This window comes from Bacillus rossius, chromosome 8 (genome assembly GCF_032445375.1).
Source record: "Bacillus rossius redtenbacheri isolate Brsri chromosome 8, Brsri_v3, whole genome shotgun sequence".
In the NCBI taxonomy this organism is placed as follows: Eukaryota; Metazoa; Arthropoda; class Insecta; order Phasmatodea; family Bacillidae; genus Bacillus; species Bacillus rossius.
The window spans coordinates 67217066-67240626 of record NC_086336.1 but is presented as its reverse complement, the minus strand read 5'-3'; the positions used below and the strand labels follow the sequence as shown (position 1 = coordinate 67240626).

The 23561-nt window shown below is 40.6% G+C and overlaps 1 protein-coding gene across 2 annotated transcripts in view; it reads left to right on the top strand.

Moving 5' to 3' along the window:
* The first annotated feature begins 2723 nt into the window (after positions 1–2723).
* The window catches only part of LOC134535162 (ubiquitin carboxyl-terminal hydrolase 1), a 29225-nt gene continuing 8387 nt past the window's right edge, over positions 2724–23561 (top strand). For both annotated transcript variants that reach the window (XR_010075582.1, XM_063374149.1), the window contains exons 1-8: positions 2724–3203; positions 3344–3601; positions 12884–13119; positions 15353–15576; positions 17799–18133; positions 18919–19155; positions 19675–19861; positions 21225–21623. Coding sequence is in view for 1 of the 2 variants with exons in the window: in XM_063374149.1 (XP_063230219.1) it covers positions 3355–3601; positions 12884–13119; positions 15353–15576; positions 17799–18133; positions 18919–19155; positions 19675–19861; positions 21225–21623 (1865 nt within the window). In the remaining variant the exon portion in view is untranslated. The remainder of the gene's footprint in view (positions 3204–3343; positions 3602–12883; positions 13120–15352; positions 15577–17798; positions 18134–18918; positions 19156–19674; positions 19862–21224; positions 21624–23561) is intronic.

The window sequence follows — 23561 nt, the reverse complement described above, 5'->3', positions numbered from 1 at the left end:
TGCGGCGTGGTTCCTAGTGGGAAGGCTGGTTTTTTACTGAAAATGTGTCCGGGAGGGCGCCAGGCTAGCTCTGTGGCTAACCACGAGTTGGGTCTTTGGGTGCGAATGCCCCTGCGTGGCCCACTAGGAACGGCGGCGGTGGTCGTGGTGGGAGGGATCCCTGGCTATTGATACGTTACTGGCCCTACACAGCATAGCACGCTTATTCCTGACTGGATTAGGGAAGTTCACAAAATAACATACACGGGTTCGGTTTTGCACTGTCGTATACACATCGCGCACGGAGTGTGCGAAGTGGACGTTTAATTACAAATGAACAGTTACAGTTACACGATGCACATTGAATTTCCCTACACAAATTACACTAAGTTGACACTGGGCGCTCTGATGCGCCGTCACTAATATTAAGTCCTCACGACAGTCGAGGTTGAGGGGGGAGGTCGATTTGAGGCGGCCAATCCCGTAAATTGCAAACGGCGACACCCGGGTCCACCTGTGTGGCCTGCGGCTCGCTATTAAATTTATCAATAGTTTTTACGTCGTTGCTGCCGGTGCCTTTGCACTCGGCGATTACCTAAATGTCTGTGGTTGCGGGAGTCGGCCCGTGCCGTATGCTGCACTGCCCCGCGTAATGTTTTGTGCGGGGTGTTTACGTTCATGCGGCTGGGATAGGCCCTACACCGTGTCATGTCCACCAGTTTGGCCTTGGCTGGTATGATAGCACAAGCCCCAAGTGCGCCACCCATCCTACATAATCTATGGGGATGAAAGTTAGTTCGCAACCGGCCCCTAGATGGCAGACAAAGGGGAATGTAAATTAAGGTAACTTTGTCTATCTGCCCAGCCTAATTCAGGACAAATATGTAAATATATAGTGTTGTGACAAGAAACCTGTTAATGATACAAGTGAATGTAAAGAGTATTGTAATTCGAATATGTATGCACAGGAAGGGTACTGATGTGCCCTCCCTACTGAATATGTACATACATTGTATATTTACCCTGGCTGAGCTAAGCTCGGCAGAAAGCTCTTCCCAGTAATTCTGGGCCAATAAAAGTGACTGAATTCTTGAGCAGTATTGTTTTAGGCAGCGACCTCTCTGGAGGACTGCTCCTCCTCCTTCCCTCCTCCTCTGGTGGGCAGCGACCTCTCTCGGGGACCGCTCCCACTCTCTCCCCCCCCTCTGCCTGATCTCTCCCTGCTCTTGGGCAGCGACCCCAACTTGGGGACCGCTCCCGCTCCTCTGCCCGATCTTCCCCTGCTCTTGGGCAGCGACCCCTGTTCGGGGACCGCTCCCGCTCCTCCTCTCTGCCTGGGACAAGTCAACTGTAATAGGACCGGGTGCACACGGGAAGTTAAATACGAAAAGGTTTTGTAGAGTGACTATAATTACCAGGAGTGAAATCGGTGAAGACAGCGGTTGAAGACTCCCCGTGGGACCCACGTCCGTCCCGGTCCGCGAGTCGCTCGGTACTGGCATCTGGCCCTGGCGCGAGGGGAGGGCTCAGCGTCCTCTCACGCCAAAGTTTCTAAAGGTTCGTTATTCGGAAATTATTAAATTAACAAGAGATTGAAAGTGGCTCTAAATTCATACATAAAATAATAAGATTTAACTTAATACACAGATACTCTTTAGGAATTATATTTAACAAGTTTGCATTAATTAAGTTTGAATAAAGTGAGTCACACTGGAGACTGTTCGTCACTTGTTGACTGCTCTAGTGGCGAGTTATATACAAAAAATTGGGAGGTCATAATTACGTCACACAATTCTCTAATTAATTTAGGCTGAAGGCCGCAAGGGGAGCATTCACAAATATAGTTACATAAATCCACACGTGAGTGACCCGGGCACTCCTACGTCGCACTTTCTTTGGACGGGGTTTTTAATTAAAAATGAAATTATCATTAAATTATGTTTAATTTATAATGCACAGGGATCGCGGTGGCTGGTTAATTAGGGTGTGGCCTTTTATGCTACCTGTTCTTCCGGTGCTCGCCTTACTCGGGTTGGTCATGGCTAGGGGTGCGTTCCGTTAGCGGTGTCGGATGCTGGCAGTTGCAGGTCGGGCTTTAGGGTGGCCTTCGGTCGGACGATGTCACAACATAGATTCAGTTAGACACACAAGCCAGCCTGGCACCCTCTCGGGCAATCAACACCTTAAATCAGCCAGCACTTACTAAGCACACCCATAGTTTCGAGCTCGAAACTGCGGTTGATGTCAATTTACACCAATAATCAGTTTTTCACCTTCGGTAAGGAGTCCTCCCCTTTTCTCACTCTCCCCTTTCCTTTAGTCATCTCCTCAGGTAACTTGCATTTCTCACCCACAGCATTCCTTACTCCAGCCCATTCCACACCCTCCCTGTCCTCACTAGGAAGGCAAGCCTCCCTCTTTCCGTCCCCTTCCATTCCCTCCAGAGTTTCTGCTCTCTATACCTACTTTTGTGCACCCTAGTTCCTAGCTGCCCCCAGCCCCCTAGTTAATTTTTCACCTTAAACAGCATGATTAACCTTACTACCCTCCTCCACCCTTGCAATACTTCCCACTCCAATTTATAATAAAGAAAATTCAAGCTGTTACCATGGCGAAAGTTGGCAACACCCCACTGTAGCGATACTAGTGGCTCAGCCTGATGAACGCCAGCAAAATTAAAATAATTCCCTTGTATTATAATGGGCGTTCTTGGCCCAAATTTTCTCTCGTCGTTAGAAGTCTTATTGTAGTATAGTCATATATATGTATTTACACAATATAAAGTTGTTGAAATTCCTAACTCCATGGTTGTTGGAACGAGATTATGACAGTTTGACAGAGCCTTAAGATTTGAAGAGATTACTTTCTGAAGACATATGACTACCATTTAATTTGTGTGCTCGAATATTTTATTTTTCTTTAAAGTTTTATCTTCCACCTCTTTAGAATATATTTTTGTTTTATGAAATGTCAAAAACTATTTCCGGCATGACTTATGAAAATATTGGTACATTTACTTTTCTTGCTTTGGTGCTGTTTCGTGGGATTGTCCAGTGATTAGAAGGCTGTGGGCTAAATTGTTACGTTCAGAAGTGATGAAAATGGAGGATGTGAAGTGCTTCTAAAGAATTTGTGTAGCCCAGCCTAAGTTATGGGCGATCAGTTATTTATGTTTCAATATTAATTATATACTTTATTTCCATGAATTCTCACAAATATAATACGTGAGTACCTGTCCATTTGATGTTAAATGATCGTAATAAACGTTGGCACGAAATTTGTAGCAGAACATTGGAAATGGGACAGTTGAGTGTGTCGGTGTAGAATTATTATAGAGTACTTGAATAAATCCTAATGTTTTCAGGTGTAGAGAAGATGACTGTTCTTTCAGAAGAAAATGCTGCGGGAGAGTCTAGTAGGGCCCCACCGAGGAAGAAAATTTGTCTCTCTCTTGGTGGTCATGGGAAATTAGTAAGAACGCCTTATAACGAATTGACACATGCGAGAAGAGGGTGCCTGGTTTTGCCGGAGCGATATCAAGAATTGGGGTATTCCTCATCTCCTAGAAGTTCTAGGAGTATAACCTCCAAGGATAGAGATTTATTGAATCCCTTGGAAGGAGGTAAGTGATGACATTCCCGTATGAGGTTATTTATCTCTATATATATATATGTTGAGTGACTGATTATTTAGTGTTAATGTTAGTGTTTATTATAAGATTTGAATGATCACTGATGGACAACTCGGAGATAAGCAGATGAACCCAGCATTAATACAAAACAGGTAACTTGACAAAATAGCGATGCACAGGTGAACCCATCTATGAAACTAAACATATATTCAGGAAACACAACGGCAGCATGGACAAACAGAGTAGGTTTCTTAACTGTGTTCGTCTGTGCCGTAATATTTTGTATGATTAATTACTTTTACAGAATTCTCTGTGCTGTCCGTTTAACATTGGATTGTTTTTCTGTATGTTTGTGTGTTCATCATTCTTGTCCATTCTTGTGCCTTCTGTATGACATACAGTAAAAACCGGCAGTGATGTTTGTTCATAAAAATGTTTAAAATCAATTTTCCTCAGTGCAAGAATCATTCAAAGAAATCATTTAAAGAACTAAGTGCTTGTCTCAAAAATGCAGTTAAGTGTAATTTACTATTGTAGGTACTCATAATAAAAAAAAAAGTGTGCACTTATGTACAATTGTTAGAAGTTATATTTCATTTTTATCACTCTCAACTATTCTGAAATTTAGATAAAAAATAATTAAATAAATTCTCAGGAGGTATTCAATATTAATATAAAAATGTGTCTAAATTAATTATTTAATTTAGTAAAATACAGTAAATTTTAATTAATAATGGAAATCAATAAATATGCAGAATGTTTATTCTAATTTATTTTATTTATTTATTAAAAATGATGTTTTATTCTAATTTATTTAATTTATTTATTAAAAATGACGTAATTCATAATTAAATTAATTATACATACTGGAACATAACCTCACTTATAAAAATACACTTGTGAAAGTTTATAAACATATTTTCTATCTCTAATATCCACACTAAATAAATGTTTTTACCTTATGGAACAGTATTTAAGGTAAATATGTATTGTACGGATTAGCGCCAAAAAAAATTGTACAAATATGAAATAACTTTCATTATATGCTCTTTTACGTCCTCTTTTCAAAACCGCCTGCGGAGATTAAAAATTCCAATTACTTTTGGAGATATCGCCGTTCTTATTTTGCAATACAAGCCCTATGTAATCATTTAACAGACACCATTTTATATTTTGCCGTGTGTGCGTGAATGCTTAAATAACAGAAATTTTCCATTAGGTAAGGTTAGTTACATGATAAATACTTCAAAATAAACGGAAATTAAAAATAATATCAATTAATTTTACTTGTATAGTTTTAAGTATTTATAATGTAACTGACCTGTCCTAACAAAACGGGACAAAGGTAGATTAGGTCAGGTCAGCTACAGTATAAATACTTTGAAACTGAACGGACATTAAAAATAATAAAAATTAATTTTAACGGTTGTTTAGTTTTAAAGTATTTATAATGTAGCTGACCTGACCTAACAAACCGGGAAAAAGGATGAACAGTAGGAACTCACGTAATTTTCTTTTTACGTGATGTAGTCGTTCAACTACGTCGCGAAAAAAAAAAAAATCATACTTGTAAACAAGCAACAATGGTGAACGAAAAACGCGGGAAGCCTACGATTCACTCATCCTTCTGGACATACCCGAATACTCACGTTGGCAAGCCTTCTTTCAACAGACGAGAGGCAAACGCCCGATTGTGCATCTTCGTTTTTTTTTTTTGTTTATTGTAAATAAATATGCAACTAATGAAAACTAATGGTCAATTAGGTTATGTTAGCTACATTATAAATACTTCAAAACATTGTGGATGGTTGATTTGGTTAGGATAGCTACATTAAAAATACTGTGAAATCATGAAAACTGTTTCCTAGCGCTGGATAGCTACATATTAAAAAGTTATTTGCTAAGCAACCATAAAATGATTTTACAGTTTTTTTAATGTAGCTATACTTACCTAATATAACCAACTATCCACAATGTTTTAAAGTATTTTTAATTACTTCTTGCTAATTTTAAGAAAAGAAGGCTTGCCAACGTGAGTATTCGGGTATGTCCAGAAGGATGTGTGAATCGTAGGCTTCCCGCTTAATGCCGCATCAGTGCACATCATGAAAATTAAAAAATTCCATATCTCCTAAAGTATTTGGAATTTCTGATCTCCGCCGGGTTTAATGAAAAGAGGAAGTTAAAGAGCACAGAATAAAGGTATTTACGGATTTTTAATTTTTTTTTTAAAAAAATCGCCAAAAAATGAATATTAAAAAATTCGATATCTCCAAAAGTAATTGGAATTTTTTATCTCCGTAGGCGGTTCTGAAAAGAGGACGTAAGATAGCATATAATGAAAGTTATTTCATATTTGTACGATTTTTTTTGGCGCTAATCCGTACAATACATATTTACCGTATTTAATGTCACTAAATTTCTGAAAGTGATTCACACGTAGTTCCGCACCAGCTACTATATTTCGCTACCTGAGCAGCTATGTCGACTATAGAATCATTAGATTTGTAGAGCGAAAGGTTAAACTATATAATGAAACGTCTCCAATAAAAAATGAAAATGACTTGATAAAATTCTAAACTTCGGCTTGGACCTGAGTTTGACAAGGAATTTTACTAAAATACTGCTAATTTTGTTAAAATTCATTAAAAAGCTTATACTGTATAGTTTCCGCACACATCAGATTACTATACATTTTTGCGTATTAAATGATAGTTGTACTATTGCAAATTATATTTTTATTACCTATGCAAATTCATGGAATTACATGTCCTAAGTAATATATGCAATTAAATTATTACTTTATTACTTTAAGTAAAATTAGAGGATTTAGGCCTACCATGTATGAAAAATCAATTCAGTGGACTAAGCTAAGTTTATGTATTTAATAATATTATAGTAATTCAATAAACAAATAAAATGTATTCATATATGTTTGCTTAAAAGTAAAATTTTTGTAACCAGTAATCTGAAATTTAATAAAAGTAAAAAAATAAATAAATAAACACGGCCAAGTTTTGAACTACATCCCCATAGCTAATTTGCTGTGCGTGTTATAATTGTTGTAATACCAATAACCTTATGTTTGTTTAAAACTTCGAATTTCTTTTTACTATGACAATTTTAGTTTACCACATATATTCCAGGGAATTTTCACTATCATAAATTTTCATTTGGTGCACCAATATGTTTGGTATGTCCCAAAATTTGTATGAAGAGACTTAATTATGGGTTTATGTTAGTACACGTGGGATCTCCATCTTCCTGTGCAAATTTCATTGCATGATGAACTTGCATTGTAAAAATTCACTCATCATTTTTCCATTTTTCCATAATGCACCTAAGAAAGTATAACCTCAAAATTAAAATTCTGAAAATGGTGTAATTGAGTTGTTTCCTATATTGCGAATATATTGTTATAAAGTGTCAATTATTTAATATACTTAAGTACATATATTTTTTTCTCCTGCAATATGACTGAAATGTACTATAAAAACAAAATATTCAGGGAGAATAAAACAACTTCTATTAATAGGACACTGTCAGGGGGAATAACATGATACTGTAAATAAATTATGTAGTTGATTATTAAGTTTATCTTAAAATATGCTGTATATTCATCAGTTACCTACCTTCAGTAGTTAAACCTATATTAAAGATATCAGCTGGCAGATTGCTGAATACTGGTTTACTTTAAATTGCATCGCAGCATGAGGTCTGAAGGCGATTATGTTGCGTAAATTTCCATACATATGATTATGTATGGCTTTATACTCTAGCTGTTTATGACATAAGGTATGAAAACAGGCTTAAACAGAGCAATTTGGGGTCAAACCTTTGGTTGTCGCTAGCAGGAAATGTGGCGGACGTTGGGTTTTTGTCGCAATGCTCCAGTTTCCCCCAGCCATTCATTCCGTCAGTACTCCATTCTCGTTGTATTGCCTCTCGTGTATTAACAACCCTGCTGTTGACGAGATGTGAAGACCTAGTTCATTCATTTCATTCAACAACCCGCTGGTCTAAGGAGTGAGATTTGAACATTGGTGTACAGCCTATCACATTGATGAATTTCTTACAAGGTTATTTACAGTGAAGATTATTTTAAAGTTTGTGCATTGAAACAAAAAGTAACTTTTTGGCACCTAAAGTAGATATTTTCGGTCTTTCTAATCTTGGGGTGATAATCCCACAAAAATCATATTTGTTTTTAATTAGACTGAACTTTTTTCTGTTCTTTTTTATCAGCAATAATTACAACTGTGCTTCCTGAAGTAAGCGCAGAGCACACATGATAAAAATGATAAGATTCTGCAGGTGTAAGATATGTCCTCTGTTCTTGTTCCAAACCAAAAGTATTGATTTACTAGCTGTTGGTAGCCAATTGAATTAATTTTGTCATCACTGTTTATTTTTTAAATTACTCTTTTGAGTGGGTAAGCTTTATAGAGTATCAGAATGTTATAAATATGTTAATAAGGGCATGTGGTTTTAATTTCCATTGAGTTGGTGAAGGCCAGGGGAATAGCTTTTGCAACTTCAGCTTCCAAAACTGCAACCAGACGATAACTAAGCTGTCTTATCGGAATTAGTACTAGACTAACTGCAACTGCTGGGACGTGCAATTGCGACTGCACCTGGGTGCTGCATCTTGTACACGGGACGAGGAAGTGGTGGTAACACGATAAAGTGTTCAATTTCACAGATGATTCAGATATTGTTATAATATTTAGCGAGAAAATACATGTCACAAATTTAAAGGGGGGTAAAAAAAAACCTGAAAATAAATTTTCATATTCAAGAAAAACTTTTAATTTTGCGTACATAATTTTAAAATTACAGTTTATTTTACATGTTCTTAATGAAATAATTTTTTTTTACTAGTCTTCATGGGTTCGGGTGGTAATATTGTGATGTACATCCTTTGTACTCTCTACACCCACAACGTTTTTCACTTACTACACCTCTTGAGTGCAGAAGTTGCAAAAGGTGCAGCCGACGAGAACGAAGCCCACGTCGTAACATCATAAAAGCATGACGTGAAAATTTAGTGACCACTGAAGAGATGTAGAAGAGGGAGTCAGCCACGTACATAATTTTCCCTGTAGAGAGCCCTGTAGTCGTGGTAAAGCATTGGACTGTCCTTCGGGAAGACTCTGGTCCAATCCCGGTCCAATCATTCTGTTTTTAACTGTCCCTTGTCTCCAATGCCATAGGCCACGGCATAGTGTCAATAGTTGTAAATATTTTATTGACAGATATGAGTAGAAGGTTTATCATTTCAATAATATCTTAAAAAGCACCCCACAGTTTTTTTTTTAATAAAATACATTATTTTCTTATTTACACTATTATTAATTTATATTTATAAAAAAATTTTTACACTATTCTTAATTCAAATTGATTAAAATTTATTTTCTATTTTTTAGTTTGGTTTTCTATATAAAGCGTGTTTTTAGTTCTTGAAACTATTATTAATTTCTACTTTTTAGTTTGGTTTATTTATAAAAGTGTTTTTTTTCCTCAATTTCTTCCAGGTAAAAATCCTTAAACTGTATGCTCTCTATCCAAATATGTTTTTTGATATATCATGTCAAACTTATCCATATTTTCCATGTTTGATGTCTTTTATTTAATGATTTACTGACCTTGGCATAGTTTGGAGTATTTGTAACTGCTTGGTGAAGATTTGCAGGTTGGTGTTCGAGTGGAATTTCAAAAATCTGCCCATCAGGTGTAGCTATTGAGGTTATGCATATGGTGTTTGATTTCCCATCTGCTGTTGGTTTCACAGCAAAATCAAACCTCAATTTTTCCATGTTTCGTGAAATATTGGCATAAAATGTTGTTTTATAATAATGTTTCACTCTTGGTTAATTGGTAAAAATGAAACAGACGTAATTGTGTTTCTCTATTTAACGAAAGAAACAACATTTAAAGCCCTTATTTCAGTTTTTTTCTTCATATTTTTACAAATATAGATAATATTCTCTTCAAGAAAGTATATTGTTCACAATAATCATAACCCACTCTCAATTTTAATTTAATTAAATGTCACAATATTTAGTAGGCTTTGTTTATATCGCGCCAAAGACAAACTGAAAGAAAAGAGTTTGCACATGAGCGAAATAGTTTTCTGTACATATATGTCTTTGTTTCATTTTACCAATTATATAAATTGACATAAATCTTATTTTGCAAATTGATTAATGGAATAATCTTATCAAATTAGTTTATTGTCATCGGTCCTTGATAAATCTACAAAGTTTCAATGAAATCTGGCCGTTTAAAGTGGTTCAAAATCGCACCCAAAGGAGTCGGTTACAAACATACAGGTGAAGCTAATATAAAGCGTGTAAAAAAAAAATTGTCAGGGAAATTTGTAATTTTGGTTATGGAAAAGTCAGGGAAATTTTTTTTACAGATTTGTGTTGACATCCTGTTTAGAAAATTGTTCATCATTAGAACAGTTTGTCTGTAAGGACTCTTAGAAGAGCATTTAAGATAATTGAACGTACATTTATAAATCAGTATTGCAATGCCAGCTGAAGTGAAATAGGCTAAAATGCTATTTTTTTGGGACGGTTTTTGGTTAAAAATGATTATAACACTGGAACAAATAATTAATTTGGTATGTACAGCCATCTGTTGATATTTTGTTTCATTGACATCTGTAACCTTGGCCTTATGCAGTGCTTGCAGGAGACAGCACTGTCGCATTCTGTGGGCTGGTGGAAAGAACTCATTGAACTAAAACACTTCTGTTGAATATTTAGTGCATTATCTCTTTCTTATCTGCACTTATCGCTAGTGCTCGGAGACTGCAAACAGGAAATGTTTGCTTTATAGTTATAACCGTATTTTCTGTGATAACAGGCCAAGGCTTGTGGCATAGCGTGTTGTATCTTTGAGCGGAGCGTAAACCTGTCTGGTGTGGCAATTGTTTGACCCCTTTATCAGATTTTAATGTTCGCAGGGCTACTTGTTTAAAATATCATCTATTATTTATAATGTGAGTGACAGCATTCTTTGTCTCTCTGCCTAAGGAGGACACATGCTGTTCGCGGTAAGAGTGTTTGCACTCATTCAGTAGATTTGAAATAAAATATTGAAGGCAAGACTGAATTTTATTGTATGAAATTAAATTTAAACATCAATGTTCCTACAACTAATTATTTTGGTAGTAAATGAGTAGAGACCTGGAAATTAAGCCGATTTGTCTGGCTCGGGGTAGAATTCAAAGTCGTGTTTACTTTACCGTTGGTTGATTTCTCAACGAGAACATTTTTACCCTTGTTTATCGGCACTACTTGATTCACTTACTACTTTCCTAGCTGGGCATCGTTGGCTCACGGCCGTAGAAGGGGCGTGTCCGTATAACTGCGGTCCAATCAGGAACAAAGTGCAAGAGTCTGAAAGTTTGCAGTCTAACTTGCAACTAAATGAATGCGTGAATTTTCCGTATCTTGTTCTTTTTGTACTTAACTTCTTCTTGAAAATGTGTTTGAACTGGAAAGTATTTGAATTAAGCCATTATTAAAATTCCATAATTTAGTTCAGAATAAAAATGTGTGTATCAGTAACATGTTTCTCCTTTTTAACAATGCCACATTTCCAAGCAATCAGCAAAATTCAGTAATAGTCAGGAATTTTAAAAGTAAAAATAAATGTTGTAATGAGTAACTTAACTTTATTCAGTAATTTCACATAAGAATTTGGTAAATAACATCTTTTGACAGTTCTGGATTTAAAAATTAGTGTGTTTGTTCAAAACGTTTTATGTTGTTATGACTGTTGATTGCCAGTACATGATTATGAAGCTACTGTGGTATTTTTAGTCGGATCTTCCGCTTCTCACCAAAGCAATTCAGGTTTGTTTCCCGGTGGGGCCAAACCACGATATTCCGCAAGTCTGAAATCTGAAACTTGGCGTACGTTATGAGCGGGGGGTTTTCTCAGGGTGCTCTAGTTTCCCAGTGCATTTCTTCTGGCCAATGCTTCGTTTCAATCTTATCACCCACTCATCATCTGTAATGACCTGATATCGAGGCGTTAAGTTTGTCCATTCACTCATTTAATTAGTGAATATAAATTTTTAGTCTATTTGGTTTTATTTTACAATGACTATACAATGGTATTTTACTGCCACATCGGCACATGCATTTTGCAAATTTCGCCCCAGGTTGTGGAAACCGGCAGAACGGAAAGGGTAGGAATGCTTTTCTTGGCAGCACAGGAAGGGAGTGGAATGGGTTGGATGAAGAGATGGTAGGGGTGGAAGTTGCAAAGGATCTGAGGATAATGCTAAAGGAGGGGGGGGAGGAAGTGAGAGAAAAGGGAGGACTCCTTGCCACAGAGTGAAAGCCCAATTGCAAGCGTAATAGTAAAAAAAAAACATGATATAACTCTCTGTATGTGTAACAGGAGATTTAAATAAATATTTTACATTTCTTGAAGCTGTCTCAGGGGCAGCTTGACAAATTTCCACGAAAGAAGTATCAGAGCACATTCAACATAGTTGAGATATCTCTCAAGTGCAGCTAATGGACTAGTCACATTTGCATGACTATTTGGACTGTGGATTCTTCATCGTAGATGTCATTGAACTTTAAGTTTCATCTGGTTGCTATTCATTATCATCATGCAGTTGCCATAGACATTTAAAACTAATATTGACTATAAAGTAAACACTAGAATTGCAACACACTAACGAGAGTAAAACTTTAAAATGAAACAAAAAATCAGTTTCCAAAGGTTATATCAGTATGAACAGCTAATTATATGTATGATCATAATTGTATGTACATTCATATCCACCCCATAATATTTCTAAAGTTTGATTCAACTGCAAAAAAAAAAAAAGTGCAGCAAATGTTTTGTGTGGTTATCAGTGCTAAGCAGTTAATACTTTTATACAGTGGGGCATAAACTAAGCATTAACAGCCATGCAGCCATGCAGGCATCTCAAGACATACAACTCAGAAGTCGTGCTGTGGTCACCAGAGTCGATCTGGGTTAATGAAAATTTTGAGTGGGACAATACACTACATAGGACAATGTTATTTATATTAAACAAAAACACGTTTGAGACAGACGTCACTTGTTGCTTCCATCTTGCACATCATGTCAGCTGTACAGTACAACTATAATTGCATGCATAAAATGCATTTGTATGTTTTAGGTGTCTCTAAATATGTTGATTACTTTTTGGTCGGTTCCTCTGAACGGGCGTGTGTTGTACGGAGAGGAGAGTGGAAGGGGCACGGTTGTTGGCAGACGCCACCATGAATGGCTACCTGGCCGGGGACAGCCACAAGGGCTCGGCGGACGAGAGCCCCGGGAGCGACGCGGGCGCGGGCTGCTCCCCCGTGGCGACGCTCTGCAACCTGGGCAACACCTGCTTCCTGAACAGCGTGCTGTACACGCTGCGCTTCGCCCCGGCCTTCCTGCACAACCTGCACCACCTGGTGGCGGACCTGGCTGAGGTCAGCAGCCGCAGCCAGCTCATGAAGGTGCGTCCCCGCGCAGAGATGCACGGCGAAGCTAAATAAATTAATTTTTTCTGGTCTATGTACTTCAGTACAATTTTTGTCCATTGCTTGAATTTTCAAACATTAAAAATTACTCATGAAGGTCCGTCCCCGCGCAGACATGTTCAGACAAGTTCAGGACATGGGCGTTTGTGGTTTGGAAGTGATTCGATGTGAGATGCACGGTAAAGCTAAATAAATTAATTTTCCTGGTCTACGCACTTTAGTACATACAATTTTTGTCCATTGCTTGAATTTCAAACATAATTTTTTTTTTTTTTTTTTTTTTTTTTTTTTTTTTTTTTTTTTTTGAGATTTGAAGTAATTTTTGCATGATATGACTTGCGTTTCGGTTCTATGTGATTATCAACTTGCATTTTGAAGGTGTGTGGTTGTATTGACATGCTTCTCGGCGTTATTTCAATTTTATCATAATTCACCTTATAATCTTGCCCCTACTAATAAGTAAAATACGTGATTGATAGACACATGGAAATTTCATAAGATATTTTGGTCGAAAGGGAGACAGCCAAATTGTATGCCTTTTGCATTTCTTTGCTGATTTAATAATACGGTGAGGTTCTGCGTAAGAAAGCAGCCAATAGGGAAGCATATGAGAGTGGGGTGAATATATTTATTAATTAAAATACCGAAAATTGATATATAGTATAATAAATAAATAGAAAAACAGAAAAAAATATATATACTGTAGTTACCGGCATATAAGTTTTTTGTACAGTTGTTTGAATGTGAATGGCTCAAGAATGAAAAATCACTGATTTTGCAAATCCATTTCCTGCTGGCATGTTATGGTCTGATGTCCCCTCGTCACTGCGCTAGTCTCAGGATGTGTACTGTGTTCGGCTTTGTTGTGATGATGTTCTAATTCCTTCCCCAGAATTCTCTGTGCTGTCTTAAGCATTTTACATTGGTCATCTGCTGATTTTGACTTGTTTTCTGTGCGTTTGTGTATTCACCTTTCTTTGTCCATTCTTTGTCCATTCTTCTTATGGCATACAGTGCAAACCTGCAGTGTTGAATGTCCAAAATAAAGTTTCAAATCAATCTTCCCCTTTGCAACAATCATTCAAAGAAAGTATCAGGTTTTATTATCATGTACAGTGGTGTCGAATGCTGCTACTATTATTATATGTAAGAAATGTAAATGTGTAAATGAGATCACTGTTGACAGTAAACTTTTAACTGTTGCTGGAATAGACTAAAAAAATTGATAAATTTTGAATTAATTTCTGATAAAAAGGTATTGACCACGAAGCAAATAATAGATATTCTATGTTGGCTATAGAAACTTTGAACCACAATGTAATGCATATGTAACGCATATGTAACAAGCAATCTGAAGCTATAGTTTTTAAACTTTGTTGGGGGGAAACTCAAACTCTAATTGGTTCTACAACAAATAGGTAGCAATGTTTGTGGCAATGTTTATAAACACACAGAAAAAAAAAACAATTAAAAAGTAACTATAGTTTGAGTTTGGAATAATATTAATAGTTTTCAATTGGTTCCCCCCCCCCCCCCCCCCCCCCATAATTTCATCCAATGTACAGTTTATTATCTCAAACAGTTTTATTATTGGTATTCATTGACTAGCTGGAGTCTGCAAGAATTTTATCCGTGGGCAGCCCGTCAGCTGATGAAACAATGCTTCATTTCAGGGCCTGTGGTTTGAGCTGTATATGCGATTTTGATAATTATTAAGGGGGAAACTGTCCAAAGCAAATGTTAATAAAAGTTGACATGAGAAGAGTATGTCGTTATAAACCTTTTTTCGCTAGGTTTTTGAATACACTTATCAGCTTACTTCCGAAACCTTGTAAGTCCAGATTTTCCCAGTTTTATATTCCGGATGTGTTTTGGTGTATTTTTTTCATTTTTTCATAGTGCATATGCTGATAAAACCTCGTAAGTCAACTCTACTTGGTCTCTTTTCTATTCACAGATTATAAAACCTCGTATCTTTGTCAGTCGAAACCGTGCTCCAAAAGCTCATAAAGTTCTCTTGTAAAATTGACTGAAATGGAGTTAACGAGGTTTTAGAAGTAAGCCGACGATACAGCGAATCCTCTTCTGTGATGATCCTCGAGTTCATTGCACTTCCAGGCCCTAAGAGCATGTCTAGGTTGGAACATCGGTGATGTGTCGACCCCCTCGGTGCGGTGTGTGTGAGCGTGCGTGTGCGGTGTGCCGGCAGATCAAGTCGTCGTCGCTGGGACGCAACATCAGCGCCAGCAGCAGCAAGAGCTGGAGCAGCAAGGACCTGCTGTCGCTGGGCCCGGGCGTGCTGGACCTGCCCTTCAAGTCGCGCATCCAGCTGGCCACGGAGCGGCTTCATGAGCTCTACGAGAGCCTGCACGCCTCGGAGCTGAAGGACCGCAGCGAGCCCTTCCAGCCCGACGTCTTCCTGCACGCCCTCAGGTACCGTCCGAGCCGACCGACAATCCGACAATATTTAATCTTTTATCATACTTAAAATTCAAAAAAAAAATACAACTATTCCTAACTTAATTTTTCTTTCTTTCTTGTGGTTAATAATCATATTGTTTCAAGTTAGCTTTTTTTTTTTGTGTTCTAATTTCCTACATTATAAAATTTGCAAAGAAATTATTTACTAATTGTTAAATGTTGCATGTTGTGTGTGTATCGTTTTTGTTTTGTCGTCTTGTATTTTGTATTGTTTTGTTTTGTCTGCATGTATCCGTGTTGTTTGCATCGTGCCTACCACCCAAGGCCATAAGCTGTAGGTAGGCATACAACAACTATTAAATAAATAAATAAATAATAGTAAATTAATGAATTTGATTAATTTATTTAGCATGAAGTTTGTGCCAAAACGCATAAATTAAATAATTTTGTAAAAAAAAATATATATAATCTCGCATCTCTTATTACCAACACCTTTTACAGTAATGATGTTAGATCATTTCTCGAACACACACAAAAATTTTGTTGACTTATTTTAATTTTTTTGTGATCAGTTCTGATTATTTTACTGTACAAGTGCATCTTATTTTTGTTGAAATGAGTAGAGAGAAGAATTTATGTGTGTTGAATAAAACACTTTATTATTGAATAAAGACAGTATATTAAAAAATAAACAATAACACTAAAATCTCCTGTTTTAAAAAGAAATTGACTAGAAAATAAAACCATAAAATCTTGTTTCTAAGTGTATAGGACCTAGCTGTGGCATTGTGCAGTTATTACATCAAATGAAAGTGATTAAGTGTTAGTGTATTGCCTTCTTATCTATTAATATTAATTTTACACGACATTCAGGTTGGTGCTAATTTATAATTAATAACAAACAATAACAATGTAGAAAATTTTAAAAATATATTTTGTATGCCTTGAGTTGACAATAACTAGGATAGATACGTATTTCAAAACAACGCTATGACAAAATTAAATGTCCCTAACCAGGATGGTGGGTTGCGTTTCTCCAACAGAGGGAAATACAAAATAAATAAAACTTAGTAATTTTGGATGGAATATTTCTGTACGATGGCATGGTTTTGTGGAAGGGCTCGTTACTTTTCCGTCACTGGCATGACAGATGTTACCTGTAGGTATTGTAATCTTGCTGCAAGTGTTTTATCTCGATATTGATCGGTGGGCTGTGTGCTGTGCGGCAGGGAGGTGATGGTGCTGGCGGGCTGTGTGTGCGGCAGGGAGGTGATGGTGCTGGCGGGCTGTGTGTGCGGCAGGGAGGTGATGGTGCTGGGGGGCTGTGTGTGCGCAAGGAGGTGATGGTGCTGGCGGGCTGTGTGTGCGGCAGGGAGGTGATGGTGCTGGCGGGCTGTGTGTGCGGCAGGGAGGTGATGGTGCTGGTGGGCTGTGTGTGCGGCAGGGAGGTGATGGTGCTGGTGGGCTGTGTGTGCGGCAGGGAGGTGATGGTGCTGGCGGGCTGTGTGCTGTGCGGCAGGGAGGTGATGGTGCTGGCAGGCTGTGTGTGCGGCAGGGAGGTGATGGTGCTGGTGGGCTGTGTGTGCGGCAGGGAGGTGATGGTGCTAGTGTGCTGTGGGCAGGGAGGTGATGGTGCTGGCGGGCTGTGTGTGCGGCAGGGAGGTGATGGTGCTGGCGGGCTGTGTGCTGTGCGGCAGGGAGGTGATGGTGCTGGCAGGCTGTGTGTGCGGCAGGGAGGTGATGGTGCTGGTGGGCTGTGTGTGCGGGAGGGAGGTGATGGTGGTAGTGTGCTGTGTGCTGTGGGCAGGGAGGTGATGGTGCTGGCGGGCTGTGTGCATGGCAGGGAGGTGATGGTGCTAGTGTGCTGTGGGCAGGGAGGTGATGGTGCTGGCGGGCTGTGTGTGCGGCAGGGAGGTGATGGTGCTGGCGGGCTGTGTGCTGTGCGGCAGGGAGGTGATGGTGCTGGCAGGCTGTGTGTGCGGCAGGGAGGTGATGGTGCTGGTGGGCTGTGTGTGCGGCAGGGAGGTGATGGTGCTGGCGGGCTGTGTGTGCGGGAGGGAAGTGATGGTGCTAGTGTGCTGTGTGCTGTGGGCAGGGAGGTGATGGTGCTGGCGGGCTGTGTGCACGGCAGGGAGGTGATGGTGCTAGTGTGCTGTGGGCAGGGAGGTGATGGTGCTGGGGGGCTGTGTGTGCGGCAGGGAGGTGATGGTGCTGGCGGGCTGTGTGTGCGGCAGGGAGGTGAACCCCATATTCGAAGGCAACCAGCAGCACGACGCGCACGAGCTGCTGGTGTGTCTGCTGGACAACATCCGGGAGACGTGCCGCCTGCTGGCGACGCAGGCCCAGGCGTCGCAGCTGCTGGGCGAGAGCGTCAACGGCCTGGCGGACCGCGAGCCGGGGCCCCCGCCCCCTGCGCCGGGGGCCAAGGGGTCCTCGTGGACCGTGCGCAAGTCCTGGAAGCTCAAGAGGAGCAGCTCCTCGGCCTCCAAGAACGGCCTGAGCAACGGCAGCGCGGTGCTGCTCAAGGAGCCGGAGCAGGCCCTGCTCAATGGCGGCCAGCACCTCTCAGGTATCGTCTGATGGATCAACCAGGGGGAACATTTCACTGATATTTAAAACAAGTTGCTCCGTAGGCAACACACATCATATATACACATCATACACATCATCACTTAAGAAACGTCACTGCTTTCTTAAACAGTAAATTTCATGTTGTCGCTTAAGGAACATCACCACCCATGTGACATAAAGCAAATTTTTCAGGAGAGCTTAATAACATTTTGTGCCATACTAGAACCAAATGATAGCCGGTATTAGAAAAAAGACCAAATGTATTGTATGTTAATTATTCAGTAATAATAATTGTAACTGTAACTGTACATAAATTTTTAGATATTTAAGTTGAAATTAATGTTTCCATTTTTGTTTCCCATTTTCAGCTCTTTTGCGGATTATCCGCGATTTTCACTATCCGCGATGGCCCTGCCACTTAACTTCGCGGATAATCGGGATTGTACTGTAATTTGCTCTCATGTGTCTTGTTGGTTAAGGCGCTGTCACGCTTGGTGTGTCCCGGTCTGGCTTATTGAAGTCTTTTACGTCTTTAAAATGTGTATTCAGTTTCATAACTGTGTGTTTTTTTTTTTTAAACATTTTAGTGAAAGTAGTGCAAAAGTATTTTCCTTTTCTTTGTTTCTTAGACATTTTGTTACTGTGTTCACAGGTACGTACGTAGTCATCATGGAATCATACATTTGATAAAGTTATTCAATACCGTCTCTCCGAAAGTAATGCAATTTTGTGATGGAGAAGTCTTTATAATGAATGTTGAATGAGGTCTGTTGCGGCCGCCAGGCATAGCGGAGACGGCGGACGCCGCGGCGGGAGGAGAGAGCCAGCGAGGCGGGGAGGACACAGAGGCAGGCCGCAAGCGGGCCGTGGGCTACAACTTCGTGTCCGCGGACTTCGAGGGGGTGACCATCCTGCGGACGAGGTGCATGGAGTGCGAGCACGAGACGGAGCGCAAGGAGACCTTCAGCGACATCTGCGTGCCCATCACCACGGACACCGCCGGCTGCCCCGTCGAGGAAGGTACGGCATGCATCTGGGTCGATTATAAATACACATAATGATTCTGATAAAGGTTATTGAGTGAACTTAATGTAGTCCCGCCAGAAATGTAGTCAATGTGCATAAAACATGAAAATTCATTTTTTTAAAAATAATACATAATATATCTAGTAATGAGATTTCGATACACAATAAATGTTAACTGTCGCTTCAATCCATTTCCTAAATTGTGGATTCTATGTTGCAATATTTGCCTTAGTTCCTTTCATCAATTTTCTACATCTGCCATCTGCATTTGAAGTAGCAAGAGTTCTAACAAGTACATAAAAAGGGTGGTTTGCCTCAAACATGCTACATCTAATTTTTTTTAATTTTGGAATTCAGTTGGTGATTTGACCTTCAATTTATTAAAACAAGATTTTCTTGTAGTCTTTTCATTTTTATGAGTGTGTTGAAGTTATAGGTTTTCCCACCTGTAGCGTGGATTTATGTATCACAAGGGTGGTCAGTAGAGGCGTGTGCTTGCACGTTTTGCTGCAGTGGACGGCCCGCAGAGGGTGAGTGAGGTGTACCAGGCAGCCATAGTGACGAGTGAGAACCTGCGAGATGGCAACAAGTACTGGTGCGAGCAGTGTCTACGCTACAACGAGGCCCGACGCTCTGTATGCTACGAGACCTTGCCCCGCCTGCTCGTACTGCAGCTCAAGAGATTCTCCTCAACATTCGGGTAAGTCGAAGGTAAACCACTGCATGCCATTGCTAGGTGTGTGTTGGTATTGCACACTGTTTGGCTCGCGGGTCGATGGTGTGCATGTCGAAGGTGGACTACATGTCAGTGCTCTGTGTAGTAATGTGCAATGTGCAGTGTATTGCTCGCAGGTCGAAGGTGGACTACATGTCGGTGCTCTGTGTAATAATGTGGAGTGTCTGTGTAGTAATGGGCAGTGTTTTGCTCGCAGGTCGATGGTGTGCATGTCGAAGGTGGACTACATGTCAGTGCTCTGTGTAATAATGTGGAGTGTCTGTGTAGTAATGTGCAGTGTTTTGCTCGCAGGTCGATGGTGTGCATGTCGAAGGGGGACTACATGTCGGTGCTCTGTGTAGTAATGTGCAGTGTCTTGCTCGCAGGTCGATGGTGTGCATGTCGAAGGGGGACTACATGTCGGTGCTCTGTGTAGTAATGTGCAGTGTCTTGCTCGCAGGTCGATGGTGTGCATGTCGAAGGTGGACTACATGTCGGTGCTCTGTGTAGTAATGTGCATTGTCTTGCTCGCAGGTCGATGGTGTGCATGTCGAAGGTGGACTACATGTCGGTGCTCTGTGTAGTAATGTGCAGTGTCTTGCTCGCAGGTCGATGGTGTGCATGTCGAAGGGGGACTACATGTCGGTGCTCTGTGTAGTAATGTGCAGTGTCTTGCTCGCAGGTCGATGGTGTGCATGTCGAAGGGGGACTACATGTCGGTGCTCTGTGTAGTAATGTGCAGTGTCTTGCTCGCAGGTCGATGGTGTGCATGTCGAAGGGGGACTACATGTCGGTGCTCTGTGTAGTAATGTGCAGTGTCTTGCTCGCAGGTCGATGGTGTGCATGTCGAAGGTGGACTACATGTCGGTGCTGTGTGTAGTAATGTGCAGTGTCTTGCTCGCAGGTCGATGGTGTGCATGTCGAAGGGGGACTACATGTCGGTGCTCTGTGTAGTAATGTGCAGTGTCTTGCTCGCAGGTCGATGGTGTGCATGTCGAAGGGGGACTACATGTCGGTGCTGTGTGTAGTAATGTGCAGTGTCTTGCTCGCAGGTCGATGGTGTGCATGTCGAAGGTGGACTACATGTCTGTGCTCTGTGTAGTAATGTGCAGTGTCTTGCTCGCAGGTCGATGGTGTGCATGTCGAAGGTGGACTACATGTCGGTGCTCTGTGTAGTAATGTGCAGTGTCTTGCTCGCAGGTCGATGGTGTGCATGTCGAAGGTGGACTACATGTCGGTGCTGTGTGTAGTAATGTGCAGTGTCTTGCTCGCAGGTCGATGGTGTGCATGTCGAAGGTGGACTACATGTCTGTGCTCTGTGTAGTAATGTGCAGTGTCTTGCTCGCAGGTCGATGGTGTGCATGTCGAAGGTAAACGATTACATGCCGACGCCTTTGAGGCTGGCGTGCTTCTGCGAGAAGTGCCTGCTTCTGCCGGAGGAGGAGCGGCCACATGAGTACGAGCTGTACGGCGTGATCATGCACCTGGGCGCGACCATCGCCTCGGGCCACTACGTGGCGTATGTGCGCGCGTCGGATGGGGAGCACGACTACCATCACTGCGAGCGGGATCGCCGCAAGGCACACAGTCTCACGGCCGCGGGCAAGCCTGCCTCCCAGGGCTCCGGCTCCGGGGAGAAGGTCGGGGGCCTTTTCAAGTTCCTCAGCCGGCCAAAGAGCAGTGCGGGGGGCAGTGCAGACCCCTCCGGCAAGCTGTTGGGCCCCAACACCGGCTACCGCTCTGCCAGGTGACTGTTCATGTGAAGTTCACAGGTCTTGAGAGTGATTGTAATGACGATAACTGTAGTGTACACTGTAAAGAAGTGATTTTATTTACCGTATACACTCGTGTATAGCGCAACCTTTTTTCCCCTCAAGTAAAGGAAAAAAATAAGAATGCGCGATATACACGGGTAAAAAAAGTGAGGGGGGGGGGGCGGGGAGGAGGAGTGGAAGTCGTTAACTGCCGGGTGACGTTTCTGGCCACCCCCCACACATACGCACACGCAACGAGGCCTCTCTATCACACACATACACACACACACACACACACACACACACACACACACAACCTGGTCACTCGCACACACACGCTCACAGCACACACACACGTGATCGCGCAAGCTCGCACATCATGGTCTCTTGTTTATTTTTAGACCTCCCCCTCTACAGAAAGCCAGCGCAGCAGCTAGTAAAATAAGAGAGAGAGAGAGACAGAGAATGTTGTCACCAGTCCCCCTCCCACTTCATTCGCTTCCTCGTCCCAGCAGCTACCAGTGAGTCATCCAGTCCTCCGCGCCAGCTTAGCAACGTAGCGTGACGGGAGTGGTGGTGTTTAGTCCTGTCAACTGTCAAGGTTACTTGATGGTCATAGTCCCGTTCCTGCCTGCCTCCCTCCTTCCCGCCTCGTACCAGTTGTGACTATACAGCGCTTCATTATCTTCCATCTACACAGCAGAGTTTAAGTATTTCCCTGACGCATCACCACACATCAATTTAAATTATCATTTGTTTCGTAAGTAATTACTTAACAGGTACCACAAAATATTAGTAAAATTTATTTATGGGAAAAAAAATTTCAGGAAAAAAAATTTTTAATTTTTTTTCTTTTGAATTTGTTGCAAAAATCGTGGTGCGCACTATACACGAGTAAATACGGTAATTTGACCGTGTACAACTTGAGTACTAGTGGTGTTTTTGCCGCCACTGTAAAATGGGAAAATCTGTGGACAGTTGCACCTTGCATTTTTAAGAAACGTTTACAGGGATTCTAGAAATAGGTATAACTTGATAACCTGGAGAATTAAGGGGATTTTTGGCAACATGGAAAACTCAAGGAATTTCTTAGTTGGGGAATTTTTTTCATGATCTTTTTTTATGACTAGGTCTTTGAAAAATTAAAGTTATTGTAGAGATGTATGTTGATTTGCACCAGTACTACACACATAATTTTTTTTCCTCTTCCCAGCCTGTACCTAAGTGTTCAATAAAGGTTTTCTTCTATTCCTTTTTTGCTCATTGGTATATCAAAATTTCAATGCTATTGCTAATACAATGATATAATAGTGGACTGCTTTATTGGCATTTGACTATGTTATCAATTTAATGTTTATGTGAAGCATGATGTTTTGATTGAAGTAGTTTTATTTTTTTTGATCGCAGGATTAACTGTGCTTGATTATAATGATTATATTTGGGTTTGACTATTTGTACGAGGGTTGTCCATAAAATGTCTCCAAGGCGCTGCAGTCGTGAGGAACGCTTTAATGCAAGATCCAGCAACTCTGGCTGTAGCTTGGTTTCCCCCCTACAAATTCCCACCACTCAGAGCTGTCTGGGATGCTTAGTTGTGTTTTGGTATCCATTTGTGATGGAGTTTCCACACGCCGCTACCGCCAAGTGTGTGTTACGTTCTGTGATTCGATTTTTGTGTACTAGGACATAGAAATTCATTATGTGAAGTATGTGGACATAAAAAATATGTGAAAATGGTGCTGAGAGTGGATCTGCAAATGTCCATGATGATCATCGTGCTGAATGGCCATCGTTTCGGACAAAACAATTGCAAAAGTGGAGGGGGTAATGTTTGAAGATCGACGGGTGACGATTCGGGAGCTGTGCAAATCAATCCCTGATATCAGTAGGACTACTTACTATTGACGAGATTGAAATAAAATTTGCATTAT